Below are 25200 nucleotides of genomic sequence, written 5' to 3'. Positions count from 1 at the left end.
TGATCCGAGCGTTGCTAGCATGGAAAGAGCCCGATTTTTATCGCCCAGAGAACTGCTAAGGCACTTTCTTCTTGCTAGCCTCCGACTCTGAAGCCGTTTTAAGCCCTTGTCGCTCACGGTTAACACCTCATTCCTTTTTGGTTAGGCACGTGGAAGAGGGTTTGACCTGCTGACTCTCAAGTGAAGGAGCCTGATACGGTGTTTCTGCTAATCCTCCTGAGAATCACAGCCCGCCGAACGCTTGCAGGCACTTTAGTGCCTGTATCAGATTCCCACGGCTAACGAACCTTGTCTCTATCGCTGATCCTCATATACAGCCTCCTGGAGCTGAACCGTCGAATGATAGGGCCATGATGCTTATTCTGATGTTGTCAATGGTCCATTCGTCAGGCCGTTACACTCAATATACTCTAGCGCTTCTAGCGGACCGCTACCTTGTGTGCCCCTGTGGAGGTCATGAGAAATAGGGCCATTTCGTCCAATACCCCTTTTTCTTAGCATCTTGACGGTTATATACCATGGCCTCTCGTAGAGAACCGCTTAGTTTCCCCCCTTTGCGGGGTGAAGGATTCTGCAGCAGGTATTTACTAACCAGGCTTATCACAAAATGCTCTTCCAGTGGGCATCACGCTGCTTGCCTGGCTTCAGTATCATTGCATTGATTGTACTTCTTCGGTTGACCTCCAGTGATGCAGTCGCCTTTTGGAAATGGAAGGCCCCGTTGCCATCAGCGCCAAAAGATTCGCCGGGAACTCAGCCGCACCATCTCAACATGGCCCAGCAGTTGTTTGTCATATACACCGTCCTTGTTCATGTCAGTATGTTCGCCTTTACCACGCGTCTGGGGTGGGCCCTTTTCAGTGTGACCCGGAAGACAAAGGAGGCCATCCAGCGGCGAAACTTCGCGCAACCTCGCATTTCTGTGGACAAAGATAAATGGCTCTCGGACACTTCGACACTCACAGACACGGATTCGGACGTATTTGATCCACTGATGAGCGACACGGCTCGCGATTCTGATGGACTGGAGGTCATTCACGCAATCATCGTTCCGAACTACTGTGAGGACCTACATACATTGCGGACTACCCTGGATGTTCTGGCCAGCCACCCAAGGGCACGGATGCAGTATGAGGTGGGTGCTGGACGAGACCGTTCCTGCTTCATGCAACTAATATTGGATCTTCGCAAATCAGATATACCTCGCAATGGAACAGAAAGAAGCCGGTGTCGCCGAAAAAGCGGCCAAGCTGGCATCAGCATTCGAGCCGTCCTTCCGCCATATCCATGCTACCTTCCACCCTGCGGATTTACCTGGCGAAATAGCAGGAAAGAGCTCAAATGTGGCCTTTGCAGCCCGGCACGTTATGGAAGTTCACAGGGCCGAGCTGGACTCGGGACACTGTGATGTGATTGTTACGGTCATGGATGGTAAGTGTTGTTCCCTGTCTCTGCTCAATTCATAGCCCTAACCGGGTTATAGCCGATACGCATTTTTGGCAGGATTACTTTACAGAGATCCGGCGCCTTCATTATGCGCACATCTCGGAAGCAGATCGGACTCTATATTGCTGCCCTATAATATTCGACCGCAATTCGCACGAGACTCCAGTTCTGGTCCGTTGCGCAGACCTACTTTGGGGATTCGCCGGTTTGTCCACCATGTACCCTGGGACGTGCGTTTCAATCCCAACATCGGTATACTCGTTGCCGCTGTCTCTGGCCGAGAGGATTGGTGGCTGGGACAGTGATTCTACTGCGATCGGGGAAGACATGCATATGATGCTCAAGTGCTATTTTGAGACCGCGGGCAACGTCATCACTCGCCCGGTCTACGTCCCCGCAAGTCAGTGCAACGTCTCGAGCGATACTGGACGCGGCTGGCGACGGTCGTTGGATACCTGCCGTGCCCGTTATCGACAGGCATTAAGGCATATGTGGGGTGCACTTGACTCGGGCTTTGCCGCACGGCGTACTATCGGTTACATTCGCTCCCATTGCCGCTGCCTGTTCTTCCGGCCCAGGCACTTTGCCCTGGTACATTTGCTCTGGGAAGCTCACTTCCTTCCTTGCCATCTGATCATACTCATGCTATTCTCTACTATCTATACTCTGTTGACGCCTCCAGCTTCCCTCCATCCGACCATGGCATGGGCGTTCGATCTTACCAACCTGCTACGCGCATCGTCATTTATTGGAATGAATATCTGCATTTTTCTGTACGAGCCTTGGCATGCACTCTGTGTGCGCACGCGGAAAACAGATATGCAAGAAGCAAATGTGGCTGATGCAGGGTTCTCAGAACGGGTCTGGTTGAGTCCTGCGCAGCTAGTGGAGCGCGTCTGCTTTCCTGTTGCAGGAACTATCTTCGGAGGAATTCCAACAGTCCATGCTGTCTTTTCGCATTTCTGGACCGACAGGCTGGTATATCGGGTGAGCAAGAAGCCGACTTTCTCGGTGGCTGGAGCGATGGCCTAGCTCCGACACATTGCTTGAAGAACGACCGCGTAAGCGGACACTAATACGTATGACTTATGAAGCTAGATAGACCATATAATATCAGATAATATTAATGATAATGGGACGTCTTTTGTTCTTGAAATCAGTCATTCGAAACTTGCTGCCGAGACCAGACAGTCACTGTGTGAATGATTGTCATGGTAAAAGGTCACTTCAACCCTTAACACATGCTGCATAGAATGACATGGAGACCGACTGGCATAGCATCGAGGCGAGATTGTAACTACAAAGGTGACTCTTGGATGTGTGAAGGTTTGACCGTTTGAGTACTGCGTAGGAGGTTCATCAAAGCGGGGTATGGAGATACTCAACTCCACAAGTTACCCCAACGGCCTAATTCTCCAACTTTCCTTCAAGATAAGTACAATCGAGTGTACATCCCCTGACCACATCCTCGAAAGATTCTCAGAACCGTATATTGAGGGTCTCAATCCACAACCTTTGAAATGGCGCCGATCCGTCGAGTTGCGGTGATCCAATGGCACATCAAGGCAAGTTACGTCACCACCAGGGGCACCACGGTGACTGCTATCTGGAGCGCACCGCAGATTCCCCTTTAAGCCCCATCTAACGCCTGAATTCATCAGGACCTCGCGATTGAAGAAAACCACGCCAGAGCATGTAATTACATTCGAGATGCGGCCGCCCAAGGTGCCGAGTTGGCCGTCCTACCAGAGTAAGTCATTGGTCTGGAGGCATCGTAAAAACAGTCTAACTTAATCTGACTAGATACCATCTGAACGGCTGGGCTCCAGAGGACCCCCTCTGGGCCGTCCAGGCAGGCGAGTATAAGAAGTACCTATCCGCCTACCAAGCCCTCGCAAAGGAGCTCCGTATCTGCCTCGTCCCGGGAAGCATCGTCCAAAGACACGAGACCGAAGCCGAGGGGAAAGAACAGTTCAGCCTCTACAACACGGCATACTTCATCTCCAACGATGGCAGCATCCTCGGCTCCTACCGGAAGAAGAACATCTGGCATCCCGAGCGGCCTCACCTCACCTCGTCCGGCGAGGCGCCGCACGAGGTATTCGACACGCCAATTGGTAAAGTGGGGCTGCTGATATGCTGGGATCTGGCGTTCCCGGAGGCATTCCGGGAACTCATTGCCAATGGGGCGGAAGTGGTGATTATTCCTACTTTTTGTATGTGGCCCCTTCTTTCTTTGCTTGATTTATGAAAGAATCGCCGGTTGACCCAACCCACCTAGGGACTCGCTACGATGCCTCGCCCGAGGCGCTATCATACAACCCCGCCTCCGAAGCACTCTTCCTCGAGTCGACGCTGACGTCTCGCTGCTTCGAGAATACCTGCGCCATTGTCTTCGTCAATGCTGCTGGTGCCGATGAGAAGTTCCTCGGTATGTCCCGCGTCACGCTGCCCATTGTCGGGCCGGTGGGTAAGATGGGGAGCGAGGAAGGCGTGCTCGTGGTGGATATGGACTTGGGACTGTTGAAGATTGCCGAGGAGAATTACCGGGTCCGCGAGGACTTGGCCAAGGAAGGCTGGCATTATGTCTACCGCCATAGTACTACAAAATAGAGGAAGTGATATCGGAAGCTTCCTGTTCATAAGACGTTTCTCATTGTTGGCGCTACCAGCCACGTTCAACTAAATTCAAAAGGCCGTTATCTTCATTCGCATCCCACCCAAGCTTCAGCTCCGCAAATGGTATCACCAAAAGGACGACACGATATCAACCGATGCACCTATCCACTCCGTCCATTTGAGTCCAGTCACACCAGGTTGTGTTCCTCAACCAATCAAAACAAACCACCCTGAGCGATCAACGAAGCAAACTCCTGGTCCCTGATCACCTACCCACAAAGTCAGCACCAGCACCAACACCAACCCAACAAACCCACACAGACAACTTACAATATACAACGGCTCAATCACCCCCCAAGGAGGACAGATACAATGAGGACACTCCGCCCGAGTTCGAGTAGAACCAAGCGACCCAGCCAAATGACAGTCCTTGTCATCGCAGCGCTCCCTCGCGCCAGTCGGGTCATTGATGATCTCCAAGCAAGCGAGGTACACCTTGACTTCGACGACGTGCTTGGGGAAGGCAACGCAGCCGGTGGGTTTGTGGTAGACGGGGAGGTATTCGCACATCTTGTACTTTGGCAGCGTGTTAGATCTATCTGCATCTGCTTCAAACCGAGTGAGGATTCGTTCTTACCGTAGAAAGGAAGACAGAGGGTTCAGACTAAGAGAATGTTTGTAGAGATTACTCTGGTCTTTTGGGTCTGTTAGCTGTATGCTACGTAGACGCCGGCCTCGCAGCGGAATCGGAATAGGCATACCTTGTTAACACCGCGAAGACGAGGCAAATGATACAGCGCAAAGATGACTCGATAGGTAAGCGGCTCTGAGAAGCAGTACAGACAGAAAATCTCCAGTAGGACGACAAGATAATTAGAAAATAACCTCCTCGATGGCGGATAGAGAAGAGAAGGAGATGAAGATGAAGACGAGGAAGTGAGGGTGAGATAATCGAGCTACCCCCGCCATTCACTACATGTTTCACCTCATTGTATCTTGTCATTTATAATTTCTTACTTCTCTCGTCTCTTCCTACAGATCTGAGTATCAATATGCCCTTGTCGAGGGTCTATCCGGACTTAATATACTTCCAAATCAGTATACTTCTGCAGTTCACCATACTGAACGCTCATTGGCTCGAGATATGACGCTAACTGAGCGCTATAATGGCACGTGTTGAACTTTAAACAGATGGCGCTAAACTGTTTTCGTGAGGCTGACGTGTGTCATTTATTCTGTAACTGTTTGGTAATCTTTCAGCGCCATTACCCCTCAGGTATACCGAGGTGAATACACAATAGCTGCGCCACCTGAACGGACAATAGGTGAATAAAGTAGTCAAAGTCAGAAGAATGATAGAATCAAGCGATAGGATTTATTCACTGATATGTACAGGTTATAGGAAAGGATATCATGCTGAACTCATAAACGTCTCTCTTAATTCTAATAAAAAATCAAGAAGGAAAAACGAATCATCCACAGCAATCATTAGGCAATACAAATTCGTGGTATAGGATCTCTTGACAACCGGACATCTGGAAACACATACTTTCTCTAGAGCCCTTGGAAAACCCCGCGAAGAATATAACGTAAGGTATAAATCCTCAAAGCCGACACAAGAATCCGCTCCAAAAAGGTCCAGGAAGATCCAGTATGGATGGCAAGGTGAATCAACGAGAGACTGGGGCTGGCAATCTAGGGTGTCGTTGGACATTCATTGAACTTGGCTGACGATCTCGCTGGCGCGGCTCAGGCTCTCCACCATCTGCTGGCACTCCTTCCGTCGGCGAATGGTGTAGTCGCTCTCCTTGAGCAATTCGTCCAGCTCGTTATTACGGTACATCTGCTCGAGTAGTTCACGTTGCATCTCATCCTTGGTGAACCTGAAGCCAAAAGTTAGCACAAAGCTCAGTCGAAGCTGTCGATGCCACTTACTGAACGAGAGTGTACATGATGGCCTTGGGAACCATGTCGATCATGGTGCGCTTGACAATGTTAAAGTATGAAGTGATAAGAAGCTCTATCCGCGTATTAGTTTCTGCTGTCTTAGCAGGTTCTACCTAAAACTTACTGATCACCTCGACCTCTGTAGCTTCACGCTCAGAAAGAGTGGCAGATGCCTTGAGGGTGGGTGGAGGAGGCTCCATGGCAGCCATCTTCTTCTTGTTCTTGGATGCCCAGAAACTGCCGAAGAATCCAGAACCATTGTTGTCTGTGGTGGCTACGGCATCGACCGACGGGCTGTTTGCACGAGGAGGCAGAGGCTTGCCCGTCTTCGGGTCTACCTGCGTAGGCTTGCTCGCTTGCTGGCGTTCATTGATAATTGCCATAGCCTGCGTTCTGTCAGGATCGTTTACAAAGAAATTGGAGCCAAAAGTCACTTACACGATGCCCGTTGAGGAAATCGGGGTGTCCAGTGTTGATGTAGCAGGCCTCCATCGAGATCAAATCGTGAACGAGCTTGTTTGTGGGCTCCATACACTTCTTGAAAAAGCTGATCACAACAGCATGGAACTTCTCCTTGAGCATGGGATATCTTCGGAATAGCTGCTTGCTGAGAAGCTGACCCAGAATGCGCACAAGTTCGTCGTAGACCAGCGAGATGCACTTCAAACTGGGATCCTCCAGTCTCTTGATCTGTTGCTTGACGATCAACTCAAAGGCGGTCGTTCCGACGAAAAGTGCAGGAGAAGAACCGGAAGAGTTGTAAAGGATTGTTCGAATATCGATATCCTTCACCTGATCGAATGGATCAACGGCCTTGATACCGTTCGAGTACAGTTCGTGAAACACAAAGCTGATACGGGCACCACCAGAAAGCTCGATGCTAGACAGCTCCTGGTTGTTTCCCTCCAGAACCGTGCGATACTCATTGCTGAATTCCGTAATGATGTTAAGGATAATATTGGCGCTGTTTCCGAGCATCGAGTCGCCAAGCTGGGAGAGCTCAGCCGTGTACTTCTGGAGAGAGGCCGAAATTCTCGCTTTGATATCGGGCAAAGTCTGCTTGATGTGCATCATAAGGATCTTGAGAACGGGAAGTCAGCTGAAAATTCCATTGATGATATGATTGAACCAATAATACATACCAAGTTCAACTTCCTGGCAAGATATGGTGTTCCGCAGTACGAAGCCTTATTCCGATAAGCTTTGTGGCTCTCGAAGAAGTTCTTCTCGTGCTCCAGTGCGTATGAGATGGGACGCTTGTTCTCAATATCACGCTGGCCACGGTTGACCACAGGGACGTAACCCAGTCGCAAAGGGATAATCCTGCCCGCAAGAATATCCACCACATCCGTACCCTCGTCCATCAGATCAACCTTGGTTAGCACACCAATAGTGCGCTGACCCTCGGGGTCCACCTCGCGCGCCAGTTTCAATCCGTCCGAGTTGGCAAGATCCTGGTTGGCAGAGGTGACCGCCAGGATGATCGCGTTGGGCTTGCTGATGTACTTGAGAACCATATCCCTGATCTGTCGTTCAATATCCTTGGGCTGGTCGCCGACTGGGACCTTGGTGAGACCGGGCAAATCGACCAGTGTGAGGGTCAGGACATTGGGCGAGTAAATTCGCAAGTTGATGGGCGCTGGCGAGATACCGGCATTGCGACCGACTTTCTGTTCAGTTTCCCGCACAATCTCCTCGCGAATCTTGTTGAAATCGTAAAACTTTTGTCCGGGGATGTGGAGGAACTCGCCGTATTCGTCGACGTTCGCCTCGCTGTCCGTAGTTTCTAGTTTTTCCTCCTTGACTCCGTTCGTTACCGAGTTCCTTGAAGGTCTGTTGATAAGCTGTAGGATGAGGGGTCTCCGAGTCACGATTCCCGATCCACGAGGGAGGCTGGAGCAGCGGGCAACCTTAATTAGCGACGATTCATAGCACATCAGACGCAGGCGCAGGAACAGTTAACTTACAAGTCCCTTCCAACGATGTTCTCGAGAACTGAACTCTTGCCACTGGATTGCGAGCCTACCACTACAATCTGTGGCAGATCAATGGGGTTGTGAACCTAACCAGACAAGCGGTGTCAGTATCGGGCAGAGGGGCTCGCCTAGGACATCAAAGCAAAGAGATCTCCAAACAGTGGATGAGACACTTACACCGACTGTCGAGAAGACATCTTGAAGCTTGTTCACCAGTGAGATCAAGCCGGGATCATTAACGTTTATACTGCCACCGATCATACAAGTTAGCTAACGTTTTCGGAGCTTGGCCTCGGGGGAACAGGGGTATGCGCACGAGGTTGTTGTCGGGCTTGCCATGGTTGGCAACTGTGTAGAGAAAGCGATCGCACAGAACTATTTCTGGAGTAGAACAGAAGATTTGGACTCAAAAAAGATGAGACTCGAGTGTATGGCCTTCGCTTGGAGGAAGTGTTGATTGTGGGTAGGAAAGAGCGGGAAGAGTTGGGAATGCGGCCAAGTGTAGTTTCGCTTGCGGTCCAGATCAATATAGAAATAGATGGGCAACGGAGGAATGATAGGCATCAACTTATGGACACTGCACCGTCCAACGAAACTCCTTGTATCTATCCTCTGAGAATAAGGGCTTCAGTACTAGTTATTATGAAATACTTGGAGAACGATCCTGTTACTGAAGTCCAAACTAACGTTGTCGCTCACGAGAGCCATCGCTGCACCCGTCATGTGGCTGTGGCCACCCGAGACCGCTTTAACAGTGGTGCCTAACATCAGCCACCGACTTCGCGATCAACAGGCATCAAGTTCTGTACGCATCATGAGGTAGTTTACGATATGATAGACTCTTATGTCCCATCTTTACCACTTTCATTTCTACAGAAAAAGTCGCTCTAGCAGTTAGCGCGCGAGATAGATAAACTTGACGCTATCTAGGTGCACTTGTATATAGCCCTTAATCAAAGATCAAGTGTATAAAAAGTCACAAGGACTCGACAGTCGGCACTAGCTTGCGGAACAAGAAAAGTCGACTCAAATAATTACAGAGACATGAACTTGCTACATATAGGCTTCTAATAGACATAAAAGAAAGTATCTCCTCTCAGGACTTTCGTCTCCTTACTCATCCGACACCGAAGCGAATCTCTCCGACATGGTCTGAAGGATCTTCTCATACTGTGTAGATTTGTCAGTGGCGAGAGACTACCGATTTTGACAGGGAAAATTGGACTGACCTTCTCTGTAACCGCTGCCTGGTTTTCTGGAATTTCAAACTTCATGCTACGCAGAGAGGTCTGAATGTCAGCTGTGGCGTCACGGACCTTGCTCCAGCTCTGCCCCTGAGCAATGGCCTTCTGTGCCTCATCATGGAAGCCCATGAAAGCCTTCATCATATACTCGGTCTTCCAGAGGGGACAGAACTGATCATAGTCACTGTAACCGTTCTGCTGCAGGAAGTCATCCTTTACCATGGCCGCGACGTCCAGGGTGATTTTGTCCGAGTCACCGAGGGCCGCCTTACCGACCAACTGCACAACCTGGTCTAGGTCCTCGGACTTGGACAACAGTTCCCGGATCTGGTCTCGTAGACGTGGGAATTCGGGATGATGCTTTTCGTAGAATTTGTCCAAAATGGCCGTGTACTTGCTGTATGAAATCGATGTATTGATCGAGGGGAAGTGTTTTCGCTGAGCAAGTTTCTTGTCGAGACCCCAGAATACCTGCACGATACCCAGCGTGCTACTGGTGACGGGGTCGGAGAAATCACCACCGGGAGGGCTGACGGCGCCGACGATACTGACGCTGCCATTTCTCTCGGGACTTCCGAGAGCGATACTCTTGCCAGCACGTTCATAGAAGGAGGCGAGCTTGGCACCTAGATAGGCAGGGAAACCCTGGTCGGCAGGCATTTCTCCCAGACGACCAGAAAGTTCACGCAAAGCCTCGGCCCAGCGAGAGGAAGAGTCCGCCATCATAGCCACGTTCTTTCCTTGGTCACGGAAGTACTCGGCGATCGTGATACCGGTGTAGATGGAAGCTTCACGGGCGGCAACAGGCATGTTCGATGTGTTGGCGATCAGGCATGTACGCTTCATGATAGGCTCTTTGCGACCTTCGACGTCGATGGACAGCTAAATAAAGAGTTTCGTCAGCATGCGATCATCTTAGGAGAGGCCACAGTTCCTGTACCTCTGGGAAATCCATCAAGACTTCCGCCATCTCGTTACCCCGCTCACCGCAACCGACATAGACGATGATATCACTGTTGGAAAATTTGGACACACTCTGAGAAATGACAGTCTTTCCGCAACCGAAAGCTCCCGGGATGCAAACAGTACCGCCTTGTACACTGGGGAACAAAGAGTCCAGCACTCTTTGGCCGACGATGAAGGGCGCATCAGACGGCAGTTTCTCATTGACCGGTCTGGGCACACGAACAGGCCAAGAGTGCATCATACCATGTTCCGACTTCTGTCCGTTGAATTCAATCTCCAGGAGCTTCTCTTCAACAGTGTACTGGCCAGCAGGAGCTATCCGGGTAATGGTACCTCTAGCGCGGGGAGGGAGGAGGATCTTGTGGTCGTTGAACAAGCTGTTTTCAAATACGGTACCCCAAATGTCACCCCCGGTGATGTGATCGCCGACCTTGAACTTGCCGGGTTTAAAGTCCCACTTCTTCTTGCGATCCAATGCATTCACTGCAATACCACGAGGAATGTAGATGCCCTTCGAATGAGCAGCGATTTCTTTCAGGGGTCGCTGGATACCATCGTAGATTGTTTCCAACAAGCCGGGACCAAGCTCGACCGAGAGAGGCTTGCCCGTCCGCATAACAGGATCACCAACCGTTAGACCAGCTAGAGAATGGAAGAGGAAAACGTTAGACTCATAGTTGCCAGTAACAGTTCGTCAAAATGTGGATGCGGAGCTGTACCTGTCTCCTCGTATACCTGAATGGTAGCCTTATCTGCATCGAGTCGAATGACTTCACCAACCAACTGATCATGTCCGACTCTGCACTAAAGTTGGAAAGAGCATTTCAGTCAGCTAAACTAAGCTCGACCATATATTGAAACGTCAATAATGACCTACCAGCTCATACATGGCACAGCCGATCATGTGCTCGGCCACCACAACGGGGCCAGATATGGAGAAGATAATGCCATTCTGGTCCTCACCAGTCTTGTCCTTACCAGAAGGAGCCATTATACGTGGAACTGGTGTGTGTATGGATGAAGAGGACGGGGATGAGGGAAGCTCGATGTTGCTGCTGCTGCTACTTAAGCTAGAGGTCGTTGAAGTGGGTGAAACGGGGAGCGGTGGCAGTTCGTCTGGTCCGGGCGGTGATGACGGCTTGGATTCGGAGAGATCAACCACGCCGCGACTGGCAATCAGGTCCAGCAAGGAGGGGCGTGCTTTGAGTCGAGGTCTACCCAAACCCAGCATCAAATTCGTAAGTGGGATTGGTTTTTGATACAAGAAGGCACATATGCCGCAGATCACTCAAACTACCAGGGAAATTGATGGGATCGTAAGTTTACTCAGCCATCCTACACAGCCGGCTTGGTCTTGTCTGCCCCAGTCCTGTATTGGCACTAAATCAAAACAAGTGCCGTCGAGGTCTCTGTTACCACTATCTAACATTTGGCCGTTTACTTCCAGATTTTGCTGGTGCACTTTGCGGTTAGAAGAAGCTTGACTGAGGCTTTACAGAGAATTTAATACAATCTTTGACCTGCAGCTAACACCACTTTCAGACACTATAAGGCCCATGAACTTGGTCCAAGAATGCAGCCTGCGACTGCTGATCTATCAGTAAGTAGATGGTGAGGGACAGAAGGTCGAACCTTACAGCAATTCGTTTCTGGAGGAATGTCTCTAAAGAAGCATGATAGACTGGACTACATCTTCAGAGCCTTGAAAAGATAAGGCGCTTGCTTACCGACCACTGGAAGATCGAGCACCAACTGTGTTCTTAACACACAGTTGAGGCCTTCTTGTGGAAACTTCAGCGCACTGAGTGTCAACCACACTATATGCTTTTTCTGACCTACCATGCTCCATAATTCCAGAATTGATGCACTTCATCGGCACATCTCTTAAGGTCTAAATATGGACAGTCGTGGTCGACCTTTCAGAGCGTTGTCTTCGTGGCAGCCATTTGATAATAATCAGGAGATCTCGTAGGTGCCTGGGGCAGAGACTCAGCTCTGGTCATGACAACCATTGGAACCCGTCATACCCTTGCCTCCATAAGCCCATCCATGATCAGGGACTGATAGAGTAAGATTGAAGGGCTAAATACTTGCACATGCATAACACATGGCCGTGACAACTATGATCCACAGAGATAGGATCTACCTAGACTCCCCCACACAGAGTCATTTGACCTTACTGTGCTCTAGTCTACCTCTTGGAATAGTTCTATCTTGCGTTCACATGTCAAACCGCAAAGCCGCCTAGCCACTAGTGGCTTGCCTCGATCCATGGGTGGCAGCTTCGGTTTGGCTTGTCGGAAAACATGGCCTTCCAGCTTCAAACTCATGCGAGCAGGTGCATGCCAGCAGCACTGTATATACGGGAGGATGTTTCAGGTTGTTGCCGGAATTGCTCAGAAGAACAACTTCTACAGAGCACTCTTCCATGACAACATAAGCACGCTACGTGATATATTCAGCATAGGGTGAAAGCTTACTTGCTGTGCTACAAGATATGATTTCATCAAACCATGAAGCCCAGGATGTGTGCGACTACTGGGGTTACAAGTTCGAATGGACCGATCTTCATCGACCAGCGGAACAGCTACGTCCGCTGATGTTCACTTACGACAAGCTTGCAGATGACTGTCTTCAAAGGCTAAATGAAATCTCACCTGTACCTCGTCGAGACACTACTAAGAACGAAGAATCGACGTCCACACCAGCAAAGAGAGACCTATACGTTTTGCTAGAAAAGCATCATGATGATGATCTCAAGATCAAAGAATTCTGGGACGAGATCAACACCATTCCTGACTGGGTTGACTGGGAACAGATTAAGAGAGGACAAGAAGTATTCTACCGTTATGGAATGCCAGTGCTCAACGTGGTAAGCTTGGAACATTTTTCTGTAGATTGCAAATGATGGACTAACGTCAACATCATATATAGCTTACTTTTCAGAGTTTATTGGGCGGAATGTCCGACTACTTATTGCAACACTATCAATGAAACTGAACTAACATTTGCGGCAGGGGTTCTGGACGCGTCGTCGAAACTTTAGCAAGGACTGGAGGATTCTCCGCGGATGTCGCACGACGCAGGATGCTGGAGACTCTTCAACACGTTCTTCAGGTCGTCGGGTCTGTGGATTCCATGAGACCAGGAAGAGCTGGTCACGCCTCATCTGTTCGGGTGCGGTTGCTTCACGCTGCTGTCCGTTCACGAATATTGCACCTGGTCAAGAACAAGCCTGAATATTACGATGTTGACAACTTCGGCATTCCTATTAATGACCTTGATTGCATAGCCACTATCAATACCTTTTCGACAAGCGTAATCTGGATTGGATTGCCTCGGCAGGGTATCTTGCTGCGAGAGCGAGAGATTGATGACTACCTCGCCCTGTGGCGGCTGGTGGCGTACTATATGGGCACACCGCATGAGTTCCTCGAGACGAGGGCTAAGGGAAAAGCCATGATGGAATCCCTCCTCGCGTCGGAAATAGATCCCACCGAAATGAGTAAGATTTTGGCGCAGAACATCATCTTGAGTCTTGAAGACACCGCTCCCACTTATGCATCCAAGAAGTTTATGGAGGCCATGGTTCGGCACCTCAATGGCAAGCAGCTGTCTGACGAGCTCGATATTCCGCGGCCCAACCTCTATTACCAGGCGCTCGTATATGGGTACTGCGTTGTCGTGATGTGGTTTGCTTACACTTTCAGATTGTTTCCGCCTATTGATCAAGCAATGATCAAGGTGAGAATACGCGTCTTGCTTCAGGCACTAACTGTCGACTATCTCTGTGCTGATGAATCGCAGTTTCGTCGCAGGAAATACTATAAGCTAATCAATGACAAGGACGAAGGGCTCGGGGGGGAGACATTCTTCGAATTCAAATATGTGCCTTTCTACACTCGTACCACACGACTGGGGAAACGCAAATCACCAAAGCGGATCAAGCGTGGGGTAGAGTATCTGGCGCTTATGGGTCTTCTGTTTGCCATTGTTGCTGCTGGCGCACTGTTGGGCAGCATTTTGCACTTACTAAATAAACTACACCGTTCCTAAGGCACGAATGTTCCTCAGCAAGGGTTAGAGATCATTAAACTTGGGTGGGTAGCAGACCACTTCTCCAGGGCAGTTTGAAAGGCAAACCTGCTACGACTAAATTTGCTCCGGAGTTGGTTAGAATTCATTCACCAGGTGGAATTAAGATCTTGTCTAATTGGAGCTCTCCTTGTATCCTGAAAGCCCGTCCATGGAAGCGACAGTAAGACCAGGCTGTTCAGTTTTGGCAACTTGTCGCATGAGCTGGCGGGCAGATCCACTGTGCCCCTGTGTTTCTTTCGACATGATGACGACATCCATCACGACCAGCGAGAATTAGATAAGTCCATAAGAACATGCAATGGCACATTAAACACGCCATTGGGATGACCCAAAAATTGATTCTCAAAGCTTTATCAGTCCCCTGTAGTCCGTCATGCTGGAGGGCCCAATTATCACACCGTTCCTCGGCGCGCTCCAAGCATGTGTCTCAGTCCTCCTTACCATGAGCTATGGAGCCATAGCCGAACGGCTTCGACTGGTGAAGGAGAGCTCAATAAGTGATATGGCCGGTCTGAGCGTGAAGCTCTTTCTTCCAGCTTTAATTGTTGTCCATCTAGGCGAACAACTGCATGCGGACATTGTCCTGAACTATGTTCCTGTCTTAGGTGAGGCATTACCGCAACAGTCACCAAGTTCACCAACAATAGTAGCCTGGTTGGGAGACTGATTGTTCAATTTACAGTATGGGCGGCTCTGTATACCTCTGCCTCCATCGGACTCGCTCACGCTGTATCACGAGGCCTGGGACTCCCAGTTTGGGTAACGCCTGCATGCGCATTCAACAACACCACCTCGCTGCCATTGCTCCTCCTGCAATCTCTGGAGAGCGTGGGAAGTTTGAAACTGATCATTCCAGACGGTGACTCCATGTCCGACGCGATTGCCCGCGCTCAGAGCTATTTCCTCCTCTGCGCTGTCGTCAGCAAGACCATCGGCTACGCCGTCGGACCCAAGATGCTCCAGAATGGCAATGACCAGGACGAAGGGAGAGATGCACAGGATACCGACGCTGAAGCAGGACAGAGCGGCGACGATGACGACGACGCAGACAACGACGGGGAAGCCGACGAGGAGACCTCGCTTCTGCCGGAGCGCGCGCAAAAGGCCCGGCGCAAGGTCTCCAGCAAGTTCAGGCGTGTAGGCCGCTGGGTGTCAGCTTTCTTGCCCAAGCGTGTGAAGCAGGAACTGATGGCGCCGTTTGAGTCGCCGTTTGCCGACGTTGCGATCTTATGCACTATCATCGGTGCTACGCTTGGTCTCGTCCCTCAGTTGCACAGAGCATTCTTCAGACCCTACGAGGAAGGCGGGATCTTCAACGCCTGGCTTACGTCGAGCGTTAAGAATATCGGCAAGTTGTTCACGACCTTACAGATCTTCGTTGTGGGTGGAAAACTGGGTGCTAGCTTCCAGAGGATGAAGGCCAGTGGTAATTCCGGGGAGATACCTAAGAAAGCAATTGTGACAATCTTCCTGGTTCGCCTTGTCATTTGGCCTGCGTGAGTGCTCGGTGTCCGGACGCTTGCTGTACCTAGCACTAACCATCAAGGTCACAGAATCAGCATCTCCCTCATCTACATGCTGGCCAAACGAACGAGCCTTGTCCGCTACGATCCAATCTTGTGGTTCAGCTTGATGCTGATGCCAGCTGGGCCTCCTGCATTGGTGATATCAGGCTTTGCAGAGCTGGCAAAGATTTCAGAAGCAGAAAAGATGGCCGTCGCAAAGACTCTGACTGTAAGACATTTCTCTCTCATTAAGGTATGGTGGGAATGCTGATTAGTCGCAGGTCATGTATATGCTCTCGCCATTTGTATGTTTTACCATTACAGGCGCTTTGATGGCATCCCGAGCAGCCTTGGATGGTAAGAATTAGAATCTACAAAAATAGGAATGTATGTCCATGAACAGAATTAAAGCTCTTGCTTCTACTGCCTGTATATGTACGTCTAGACTAGCTTATAGTAGACTCTCCTACTAGAGTATACCGGGATTACGTATCAGAGTAAGATTGAACAATGAAATCACAATGGTATTTAATTATATGATGGTATAGACAGACTGTCCTCATTCAAATCATCGTCGCCACCCGTCGAACATTACTGGACTGATTCACGTCGTTGCAGCAATCATAGAGAAAGGCTAGAGGTTTACTTCTATACCCAAGTGCAGGTCAGCCCTCATATCCATCCTTTATCAAGTCATCTCACCAGTTTCCTGATGCGAGTCCAAGAGATACGTACTCCGCAACCCTTGCAAGCACAGTTGTTGCTGCAGGTGCAGGCCTGAGGTCCGTTACAGGGGCAGTCGCCGGAGCTAGTGCAGGTGCAGGTATCTCCCATGATGAATAAGATGTTCAAGAAGTAGAAGAATGATCAGAGGAAGTGGAATCCGGGTATCCTGATTGGGGTCTTGGTGAGTACCGTGTGGGAATCGACAAAAGGGCCATGGCCAGAGGGTTATATACTTTCCGGCGGCAATAGCCGAGTTCTAGACCAGCATCATGATGAGGTCAGAGGCCGCATTCCACTGTGGTTTGCCGCTGTGAACATTCCGGAAATTGAATCATTCGATGTGGTTTGATTGGGTATGAAACTGGTGGAATGTGCTTGAATCTGGGTGCAATAATACGAGGCGTTGTCTTGAAACATATGCCTGATGCTGCTGTCTATCTGTTGTGGTGAGATATCTTACACTGTCTCAGCGATTTAACTCGATTTGATTTCCAGGTCGGCTACAGTATAGCTTGCCAGAGAAAATCCAACAGCAAATAGGGATGTCCGTCTCTCTGTCTCAAGAATAGTACTGCCACCTGGGTATGTTGGAGTGGTACCAGATGGCTTGAGATTCAACAATAACACCAACTCCCGAGGCGGGAATGGGAAATACGCGGGGTTGCTCATAGTTAGTTCATCGATGATTCGTACAATAGTAGATTCGATGGCATGGTAAATACCCAAAAGGCAAAATAGACTTGGACATTGCCCATGTGTGAAAGAAAAGTTATCCAGGAACGTTTGAAACAATCATCAGCATCGAATCAAACAGGGAATGACGCTACGTGACCAGACAACGGCACTGAGTGGGCAGCTGATGCGTTGTGCTGATTGAGCTCCATCACCGTCCCTCGAATATCCGTAGCTCTACTGTATCCCACCTATGAATGACCAGAGATGTTATCTTCAACGTGATATAGTGTTCGGATAGTCAGCTGCAGCTTATCAACGGTGATCCTGTTCAGGTGATCCAGATGCTCCTGTTCAAGCTCTATCCCTGAACTTGCCTTTGTTTGTCCGGCTGGCTAAGAGCTGTCTCGAAAATTCCGAGGCAGTAGATAGAACAATATTAAGATGTCGAAGATTCAAATGTATCAGGACTTGAAAGCTAAGGTATGATGGTGATGATGCTCCTTTTCCCACAAATATGCCGGACTGTGACTCCCACAGCAACATTAGAGACGACGGACTCCTTGTCTGTCATGCAATGGAGCTCATAATCTCAAGATCAGAGACGTAATTTTTGAAGGAAGCAATTCATAAGGTATTTTGTAGACGTTCACAGGTATCAGACTTGTGAAAGATGGGCATTACTCGTCGCCCTAAGACGTAGAGTCACTTGTCCTGGCCCCACGACGAACGAGGCGATCAGCCGCTTGCTTCAACTTCAACCTCAACCTTCACTGAATCGGCGTCTTATTCCAACCTCACCTCTCGCTGCAGCGTATTTCCTTCTTCGCTGTGGTTATTTGTTTTCGTGCATTCGAGCTTATCAACCAAGCTGCTCGGCTTCCTTACAGCCATTTTCCGGCTCCTTAGTGCCCCCTTCGTCACCGCTCCCGTTGGGCTCCCCCTCCCCCGGACTGCTGTCTCACTCTCAGGCCCCGATAAGACCTCCGCCCATCGAGTCTACGATCGACGTCCTTCCACTCTTTGCTCAGATAAACATACAACTTGGATTTCTCTCTTACCATAACGACGTCAATAATCCAGTTTCAGACATACAGGAATCGTCGAGCTTGACGGCCTGTGACAAGCTTACACGTGAAACTGAAGCTCCCGGCGTGTATCGGTGAACCCGCCACTGGTTCAGGTCTGCTCGCCTGGTTCTGCTCCAGAGCCAGGAGGAAGGGCAGATCTACCGATCTTCGACCTGGCAGACAACTCTTCCTCTAATACACCCTCCTCCGTCGCTCCCGACCGCCCCAACCTTCCTATCCCACTCGAGCCCACGTCATTTACTTCCGCTCCTCCTCCGAGGAGCTCTACGGACGGCATCCCATCGTCATCACGGTTAGAGTCAAGTGCTGGGAGTAACAGTACAGCACCTTCTATCGACAATCCTCCTACATCCGCTGCTCCCCGCCGTCGACGTTTCAGTACGATCGATACATCTGCTTCCACTGGGGGAACAGGAGGTGTTTCGGGAAATTACACTCCTTGTCAGGAACAGGCCTCCGTTCAGTCTCATACTTCGCCGGAAGAACACCCACCGTTCCCCAAGCGCAGGCGCCTGGCAAACATGCGGCCCGATGGTATCTCCAGTGCAAATGGCTTCTCCCAAGCGTCAAACGGCCTGAGTGCATCTCCGTCGCGGAAGACCGTCTTTGCTCACTCTTCCAACAGCCAGCCAGCACACTCCTCCTCAAATGGCGAATCTCAGAAGAATGGCTCCTCGAAAACATCGAAGAAGTCTTCCTCTTATTTCGGGCACGACCGAGAAGAAGTGACTAGGATACTGATACAAAGTCTGTATGAGCTAGGATACGACGGAGCTGCCTCGCTACTTTCCATGGAAAGCGGCTATCAGCTGGAAAGTCCGGCAGTTGGTATATTCAGGAAGGCAGTTCTTGAGGGGCGTTGGGCTGAGGCGGAGGATATCCTGATTCAATCATTCACCCCTGATGCAGATGTGCGAGATACAGGCTTCAGCTCTGGGAAACCTGAAACCACAGAGAAGCTGCTATTGGTGGAAAATGCTGAGAAGAATGAGATGCTATTCTATCTGCGGCAACAAAAGTTTCTCGAATTGTTAGAAGCACGAGATCTTGGCTCGGCCTTGACCGTGCTTCGGCACGAACTGACCCCTCTTAACTATGACGTTGGACGCCTTCATGCCCTTTCGAGGTGAGTTCCAGAAGGAACCCCGACCCTAGCTCCTTTATTTTCAGTGGTACTGATCGGACTGGTAGCTTGTTGATGTGTCCTCCTGAGCATCTGCATAACCAAGCTGGCTGGGAAGGGCCCATAAGTTCTTCTCGAGAGCGGTTATTATCTGAACTCTCAAGTCAGTACAGATATTTACCTTCGTGTGCATCTGATGACCCTAGTACTGATCTCCTTTCAGAATCCATATCCCCATCCGTGATGATTCCAAACAACCGTCTTGCGATTTTGCTAAATCATGTCAAGCAAAATCAAATAAACAGGTGCTTATATCATAATACTGCAACCCCTCCGTCGCTATATTCGGATCATATGTGCGATAGAAATGATTTTCCACTCCGTACCGCAGTCGAACTAAGTCAGCATTCAGATGAGGTCTGGTATTGCCAATTTTCCCATGATGGCTCAAAGTTGGTCACGGCCGGGCGGGACCGTCATGTATACATCTACGACACAACCAACTTTTCTGTGTACCGGCAGTTGGAGAAGCACGAGGAGGGTGTTGCCCACGTCAGTTGGAGTCCTGATGATACTAAGCTCATTACGTGCTCCCAGGATAAGAAAGCCCGCGTGTGGAGTGTTGAGGTATGGATGTCTTCATCAATCTCTGGCGGCCGTCTATCGTCTCTAATTTAACTTAAATACAGACCGGCCGCTGCCTTCTGACCATCAATCATCATCGGCAGCCCGTAACGGCTGCCGTATGGGCTGCAGATGGGGAGTCATTTGTGACAGCGTCCCTTGATTTAAGCTCCCAACTGTGCCACTGGAGCATGCGAGGCGATCCCCTGTATACATGGCATGGTGGCTTCAGGGTTCAAGATTGCGCCATCACTCCCGATGGACGCCGACTGATCGCTGCGGATGTCGAGGAAAAAATTCATGTTTATGACTTTGCGACTCACGAGGAGGAATATTGTCTCGCACTGAAGAGCAAACCCACTTCTGTCGCTGTCAGCAGAGATTCACGATATATGCTTGTGAACCTGTCTGAAGGTCAGATACAGCTGATCGACCTTGACACTACAGAGGTTATCAGGCGTTTCCAGGGACAAAAACAGGGTCATTTCGTCATCAGAAGCGCCTTTGGTGGCGCAGGTGAAAACTTTGTTGTCAGTGGTAGCGAAGGTGTGTCTTTTACTCCCGTGTAGATGCATGTACCAGGCTGACAGCGTGCAGATTCTCGGGTCTACATATGGCACAAAGAAAATGGTACGCTAGTAGAAACGTTGGAGGGTCATATTTCAGGTTGTGTCAACGCGATATCCTGGAATCCTACAAATCCTGGAATGTTTGCATCCGCAGGTGATGACTGCTTTGTCAGAATGTAAGTCATAACGTCGTCCACTTCTGTCGACCTCGTCTAACAAACACTCTAGCTGGACCCGCGAACGTGACATGCAGCGATATGCCCCAGCTAGTAAAAGAGAGGCGGTATCAGTGAATGGCTCTGCACGAACGAGTGCACTACGATCAACGTCAAGTTTCTGAGCAACCCGGTCCACGAAATTGCTTTCATCCCAAAGGTCTGGCTGGCATCGCGAGAAGGCATTTTAAGAGCCTTCGACGAAAAGACACAGAATCGCCCCTTTATTCCTAGATTCAGTATTTCCTTCACTCTTAACAGCATATACACATCATTAGTCTGGCTGTGGTTTCATATGATATAGGGAGCAGGCGCCCTGGTTTTGGTATCACAGATTCCTTTTTGCATTCGCTGCGAGCATTTTGATGGATTGCTTCGTGGTCGGCAGTTGCACATGAATACATCATCACCAGCTTACATACAATGCTTCCTATTTGGCTTTCCTTTCTCATGGGCTCGAAAGACTCGGCTGGTTGCGGCGAACTACAGGAAACGGGTCAGGCGAGTGTATTTGGAGATATTGGCTTCTTCTCTACGAAATATTAAGGAAATCCATCAATTCTTTATTATTTGCTCAGCCTTAACGTTATCGTAAATCCTCCCATACATTACTGGACCCGTGGACTCAAGGTTGCAATAACCAGAATACCAACGAAATTACTTTTATGGTTTTCAGTATCCAGGCATTATTTCAAATCGATATCGAATTCCCAAACCAGCTAAGGAAGCAAGATCCCCGAATGACTAAATTGAACTCCGAAATGAAATAGACGAGATGGATGTTTTACAGTTTTTCGTGAATCAGATGACCCTGGCGTTTTCCGATAGTGGTCTGATATACGTCAAAATTTGTATGAACTAGTTGAATAGATAACGTCAGTTCTCATTTTTCCTGCTTGCGGATCTGATTTAAAAGATAGGTAGTGAAGCTCACCATTCTGGTAAAACTCCCCCTTTCCCCCGCGCTGGTTTTGCCTCTATTCTTCCTGGTATTTTGTGACGAGGCACACTGATGAAGTCCTTCCGCGTTGTTTCTTCGGGAGGTGAGATGACACAGGAGCTGAGGGCAGTTTTTCGTGACGAAATTTGGAGATATCAAGATGAGAGTCGATTACGAAAGGAGATCAGCGACTGGACAAGGGTTAGTATATCGTTGTGTCATGAGCGAAAAGCGAGTGAAGGATGCGGGGCTTACCATTCATAGGCATCTCATCGATCTGGGTCGAGTAGTACAATTCAATGTCACGGAGAATGCGCACATCATCACTGGTGACGAAGTTGATGGCGACACCCTTTCTTCCGAAACGGCCACTTCGACCAATACGGTGGATATAGTTCTCACGGTTGGTGGGTAGGTCGTAGTTGATGACGAGCGAGACTTGCTGAACGTCGATACCACGAGCCCAGACGTCGGTGGAGATGAGAACACGAGAGTTGCCCTGGCGGAAGTCTTGCATAATACTGTCGCGTTCCTTCTGTGGCATTTCGCCGTGCATGCTGGATACTGTGAAATTGGCTTCGCGCATCTTATCAGTCAGCCAGTCGACCTTCCGGCGGGTATTGCAGAAGATCACGGCCTGCGTGATGGTCAAGGTGTCGTAGAGGTCGCAAAGAGTATCGAACTTCCATTCTTCTTTCTCAACCGCGATGAAGTATTGTTTGATGCCTTCCAGAGTCAATTCGTCACGCTTGACAAGAACGCGGACGGGGTCTGTCATGAATTTCGTCGTCATGTCGAGGACATCGTAGGGGAGAGTGGCGGAAACGACAACAACCTGTGTAGCGGGAGGGAGGTAGCGGTAGACATCGTAGATTTGTTCACGGAAACCGCGGTTCAGAAGTTCGTCAGCCTCATCAAGAACCAACATCTTGATGTGCCGAGTGCGCAGGTGGCGTCGACGGATCATGTCGGCGACTCTGCCTGGAGTACCCGAAACAACGTGCTGGCCGTAGTCCAGCTTCCGAATGTCCTCGCCGATATTTGTGCCTCCAATACAAGCGTGGCACTGTACATTCATGTAATCTCCCAAGGCCATAATGACCGACTGAATCTGAGTCGCAAGTTCGCGGGTCGGCGAAAGGACAAGAGCTGAGGCTAGTTAGGGTCGCTTCATCGAATACAAAACGGGTATTAAGTGGCATACCTTGTGTCTCGCGCACAGCAGTGTCGATAACTTGCAGGATACTGATCGAAAATGTGGCGGTCTTACCAGTACCAGACTGCGCTTGAGCGATCGTGTCACGACCCTTGCAAATCTGGACAATTGCTCGCGACTGGACGGCGGAGGGGGATTCGTAGCCGTAAGCATAAATACCACGAAGGAGGCTTTCCTTCAGGTGCATATCCTCGAAGGTCGGGGCAACCGTGACCTCCTTCGAGGTGCTGAACTCCAGCCTGTCTGAATTTGCGCCGTTAGTCCATATCTCTTCATAAAGTCCATCATCCGCATACCATCTGTCCGTCGATCAATACCGTCAGCCATCTTGCTTGTTCCAGAAGGTTGTAGAGAATGCGATCAGCTCGATTGATGTTGGTCTGGAGATGTGACCCTTCGTGAGCGCAACTTGAGTTTGCGGCGCGAGTGCCACTGTTGGAATCACGTGATGATACTCGCCGCAAAGCTCAAAGCGGCGTCAATCTGCCGCATAACGTCCAGAGCATCGAAGATAACGCACTTGTTAAGGGGAAGATCATTCCGCAGGTGTTTCATCATGGTTATTGAAGAACAGAGATTCATCCATGAGGATCTTGAGAGGTTAGAGCAAGCAATCGCAGACCGCATCGCTGAAGAACCTCGTAACGTAAGATATCCGTCTGTCTTGCTGCATTGACCAGAGCTGATTGTTGCTTTCTTTTCAGATTCGGCAGCGCCTTGCTCGTGACCATGAGATTGCTCACTTCTTGTCGCGCATAGAAGAGCAGTCGAAGAGGTTACTCCAAATCTATCAAGATGCAGACAAAGGCCGCGAAAAGGAGATTCAGGCCATCTCCACTGGTGAGCAGTTCGACGAGTTTTACCGGCAGCTGGATGAGATCAAAGACTTCCACAAGCGCTATCCTAATGAGCCGGTTGAAAACCTCGAGAGAGCCTACAAGCGCCGTCCACCTGTTGAGGGCGAACCGACGGGAGTAGAAATCGACACGATGTTCTCCGGCGAGGAGGCCTACGGCCAGTTTCTGGATCTCACAACCTTACACGAGGACTATCTGAACCTTCCTGGCATTAAGCGACTTTCATACATTCAATATCTCGACGTGTTCGACTCATTCGTACCCCCACATCTCCTTATCAAGCGAGCGAATAAGATATCCGACAAGTACTTCAAGTATGTCGTAGAGCTTGCCGGCTACTTGGAAAGCTTTATCAAACGCACAAAACCGCTGCAGGACCTCGACAAACTTTTCGCAAGCTTTGATGAAGACTTCGAGAAACAATGGGCAGCAAACCAAGTGCCTGGATGGACAGAGGAGAGCGTTGAAAATGGTACTCAGGCTCCAAAGACACAAGGCTCGGGAGAAGGCATCTGGTGTGCCGAGTGTGAAAGAGAATTCAAGAACGAAAACGTTTATAAGAATCATTTGACTGGCAAGAAGCACATTCGGGCCGCCGAAGCTCGCAAAGCTGCAGGTGACTCAGGCGCGGGTGCGCCACCGTCAGTTGGTGGCGTTACCTCTGTGGCCCACCGTCTGAAAGAACGCGCAGTTGCTGAGCGCGAGCACCGAGTTCGCTCTTTAGCCAAGGTCCTCGACCCTGAACGTCAGGCGACCCGTATCAACGTTGAGCGGAGGCAGGGCATGACTGAGCGCGAGCGGCAGATGGAGCTGGAGGCCTTGATGACTGAATTTGAAAACGCTGGCGGTCCTGGGGGCAACGAACAGTCCGATGATGAAGGGGACGAGAGGATTTACAACCCACTCAAGCTTCCTTTGGCATGGGACGGCAAGCCTATTCCTTACTGGCTGTACAAGCTGCACGGTCTGGGCGTCGAGTATACTTGTGAGATTTGCGGAAACTTTGTTTACATGGGTCGCCGCGCTTTCGACAAGCACTTTTCGGAAGCCTTACACATTTTCGGCCTGAAGTGTCTGGGAATCACGTCAAATACTAATCTCTTCCGAGAAATTACCCGAATTGAAGACGCCATCAAGCTGTGGGAGAAGCTTGATCAGGATCGTAAGAAGGAACGGGAGTCTCGCGATAACGTGGTGCAGATGGAGGATGCCGAGGGTAATGTGATGCCAGAAAGGATCTACCTTGAGTACGTTTTCCTTTTCCTCAAGAAGCAAAACGATGCTAACTTGTTACAGTCTGCAAAAACAGGGTATTCTGTGATCCTTCTGCTCAATGTGCCTTTCGTTCCTTGCTTTGGTCCGTTCA

The 25200-nt window shown here is 49.8% G+C and overlaps 9 protein-coding genes across 9 annotated transcripts; 5 read left to right on the top strand and 4 right to left on the bottom strand.

Moving 5' to 3' along the window:
* Nucleotides 1-607: 607 nt before the first annotated feature.
* Nucleotides 608-2478, top strand: Aspvir_004808 (glycosyltransferase family 2 protein; the record flags this gene model as incomplete). The annotated part of the gene is made up of 3 exons (XM_043268030.1): nt 608-1135; nt 1197-1431; nt 1484-2478. 3 exons carry the CDS (start codon nt 608-610, stop codon nt 2476-2478), a joined length of 1758 nt encoding a protein of 585 aa, XP_043123965.1.
* Nucleotides 2479-2966: 488 nt separating this feature from the next.
* Aspvir_004807 (carbon-nitrogen hydrolase family protein) lies at nt 2967-4059 on the top strand (the record flags this gene model as incomplete). The annotated part of the gene is made up of 4 exons (XM_043268029.1): nt 2967-3041; nt 3108-3196; nt 3250-3662; nt 3728-4059. The coding sequence occupies 4 exons, from the start codon at nt 2967-2969 to the stop codon at nt 4057-4059; spliced, it is 909 nt and encodes a 302-aa protein (XP_043123964.1).
* Nucleotides 4060-4280: 221 nt separating this feature from the next.
* Aspvir_004806 (uncharacterized protein) lies at nt 4281-4635 on the bottom strand (the record flags this gene model as incomplete). Its single annotated transcript, XM_043268028.1, has 2 exons — nt 4281-4334; nt 4396-4635. The coding sequence occupies 2 exons, from the start codon at nt 4633-4635 to the stop codon at nt 4281-4283; spliced, it is 294 nt and encodes a 97-aa protein (XP_043123963.1).
* Nucleotides 4636-5779: 1144 nt separating this feature from the next.
* On the bottom strand, nt 5780-8327 carry Aspvir_004805 (dynamin-like GTPase vpsA; the record flags this gene model as incomplete). The annotated part of the gene is made up of 8 exons (XM_043268027.1): nt 5780-5948; nt 6001-6085; nt 6137-6398; nt 6451-7092; nt 7155-7905; nt 7980-8074; nt 8166-8235; nt 8305-8327. 8 exons carry the CDS (start codon nt 8325-8327, stop codon nt 5780-5782), a joined length of 2097 nt encoding a protein of 698 aa, XP_043123962.1.
* A 774-nt stretch (nt 8328-9101) lies between these two features.
* Aspvir_004804 (H(+)-transporting V1 sector ATPase subunit A) lies at nt 9102-11429 on the bottom strand (the record flags this gene model as incomplete). The annotated part of the gene is made up of 5 exons (XM_043268026.1): nt 9102-9158; nt 9218-10114; nt 10173-10840; nt 10918-11002; nt 11076-11429. 5 exons carry the CDS (start codon nt 11427-11429, stop codon nt 9102-9104), a joined length of 2061 nt encoding a protein of 686 aa, XP_043123961.1.
* A 1266-nt stretch (nt 11430-12695) lies between these two features.
* Aspvir_004803 (oxygenase MpaB family protein) lies at nt 12696-14254 on the top strand (the record flags this gene model as incomplete). Its single annotated transcript, XM_043268025.1, has 4 exons — nt 12696-13070; nt 13133-13161; nt 13216-13942; nt 14006-14254. The coding sequence occupies 4 exons, from the start codon at nt 12696-12698 to the stop codon at nt 14252-14254; spliced, it is 1380 nt and encodes a 459-aa protein (XP_043123960.1).
* A 415-nt stretch (nt 14255-14669) lies between these two features.
* On the top strand, nt 14670-20946 carry Aspvir_004802 (uncharacterized protein; the record flags this gene model as incomplete). Its single annotated transcript, XM_043268024.1, has 10 exons — nt 14670-14901; nt 14979-15792; nt 15850-16030; nt 16083-16158; nt 18414-19416; nt 19482-19576; nt 19637-20040; nt 20103-20583; nt 20635-20782; nt 20835-20946. 10 exons carry the CDS (start codon nt 14670-14672, stop codon nt 20944-20946), a joined length of 3546 nt encoding a protein of 1181 aa, XP_043123959.1.
* Nucleotides 20947-21932: 986 nt separating this feature from the next.
* On the bottom strand, nt 21933-23304 carry Aspvir_004801 (ATP-dependent RNA helicase eIF4A; the record flags this gene model as incomplete). The annotated part of the gene is made up of 4 exons (XM_043268023.1): nt 21933-21952; nt 22017-22910; nt 22966-23220; nt 23274-23304. 4 exons carry the CDS (start codon nt 23302-23304, stop codon nt 21933-21935), a joined length of 1200 nt encoding a protein of 399 aa, XP_043123958.1.
* Nucleotides 23305-23533: 229 nt separating this feature from the next.
* Aspvir_004800 (SF3a splicing factor complex subunit PRP9) lies at nt 23534-25155 on the top strand (the record flags this gene model as incomplete). The annotated part of the gene is made up of 3 exons (XM_043268022.1): nt 23534-23623; nt 23682-25081; nt 25131-25155. The coding sequence occupies 3 exons, from the start codon at nt 23534-23536 to the stop codon at nt 25153-25155; spliced, it is 1515 nt and encodes a 504-aa protein (XP_043123957.1).
* Between the last annotated feature and the right edge of the window lie 45 nt (nt 25156-25200).

The sequence above is a fragment of the Aspergillus viridinutans genome (assembly GCF_018404265.1).
Source record: "Aspergillus viridinutans IFM 47045 DNA, scaffold_2, whole genome shotgun sequence".
Taxonomy (NCBI): domain Eukaryota; kingdom Fungi; phylum Ascomycota; class Eurotiomycetes; order Eurotiales; family Aspergillaceae; genus Aspergillus; species Aspergillus viridinutans.
Note: the sequence above shows the minus strand (reverse complement) of the source record. Positions and strands in the feature narration are given on the sequence as shown.